The 666-nt window shown below is 70.7% G+C and overlaps 1 protein-coding gene across 1 annotated transcript in view; it reads right to left on the reverse strand.

Moving 5' to 3' along the window:
• The window catches only part of LOC104129326 (tumor necrosis factor receptor superfamily member 16), a gene marked incomplete at its 5' end in the record, with an annotated part of 10530 nt that overhangs the window by 2259 nt on the left and 7605 nt on the right, over window positions 1–666 (reverse strand). Inside the window, one exon of the mRNA XM_009642248.1 lies at window positions 257–520. Within this exon, the coding sequence (XP_009640543.1) occupies window positions 257–520 (264 nt within the window). The remainder of the gene's footprint in view (window positions 1–256; window positions 521–666) is intronic.

A 666-nucleotide genomic window follows, 5' to 3' on the forward strand; every position in this document is an offset into this window, starting at 1 on the left:
GGGAGCTCGGCCCTGGGAGCCACTGGGAAGGGCTGGGCACAGCCCGGGGCCGGGCACTCGCGAGGGAGATGAGGGCTCACGGCGAGCACCGAGGGCTGGGGGTCCCAGCTGGGCACCAGGGTCCTCCCCTCCCCTCCGGGCGCAGGGACATGGCCCTGCCTCCCCTCTCCTGCGGTGCAAGGGGAAACTGAGGCAAGGAGCGCTACGGGAGCCCCGGCGAACCCGGCCCTCCCCCCCCCGGGAAAGGCGGCGTTACCTCTGCATTCGGCGTCCGAGACGGCCGTGCACTCCTTCACCAGCACCTCGTTCTCCTCGCAGGTGGTGCAGGGCAGGCAGGGGTCCACGAAATTGGCTTTGCTGGAGAAGGTGCCCTCAGGACACTCCTCGCAGACCGTGTCCTGCAGGTCCTGGCAGGGGAACATGAGGCCGAAGCAGGGCGCGGACATGCTCTGCAGCCCCAGGCACTGCGTGCAGGGCTTGCACGGCTCCGTGGCGCTCACCGTGTCCGAGTAGGTGACGCCTGGCGGGGGACAGAGGGCGAGGTGAGCGGGGTCCCTGCATGGCACCCCCAGCCCCGTGGCCGCTTCACTCCCTGGCGCTGGCTCCTTCCCTGCTCCAAAGGGTGCTGGGCTGGGGACACGGGCTTGCGCACTGGCTGGGACCAGC

This window comes from Egretta garzetta, unplaced genomic scaffold (assembly GCF_000687185.1).
Source record: "Egretta garzetta isolate BGI_Z169 unplaced genomic scaffold, ASM68718v1 scaffold1427, whole genome shotgun sequence".
Lineage (NCBI taxonomy): Eukaryota > Metazoa > Chordata > Aves > Pelecaniformes > Ardeidae > Egretta > Egretta garzetta.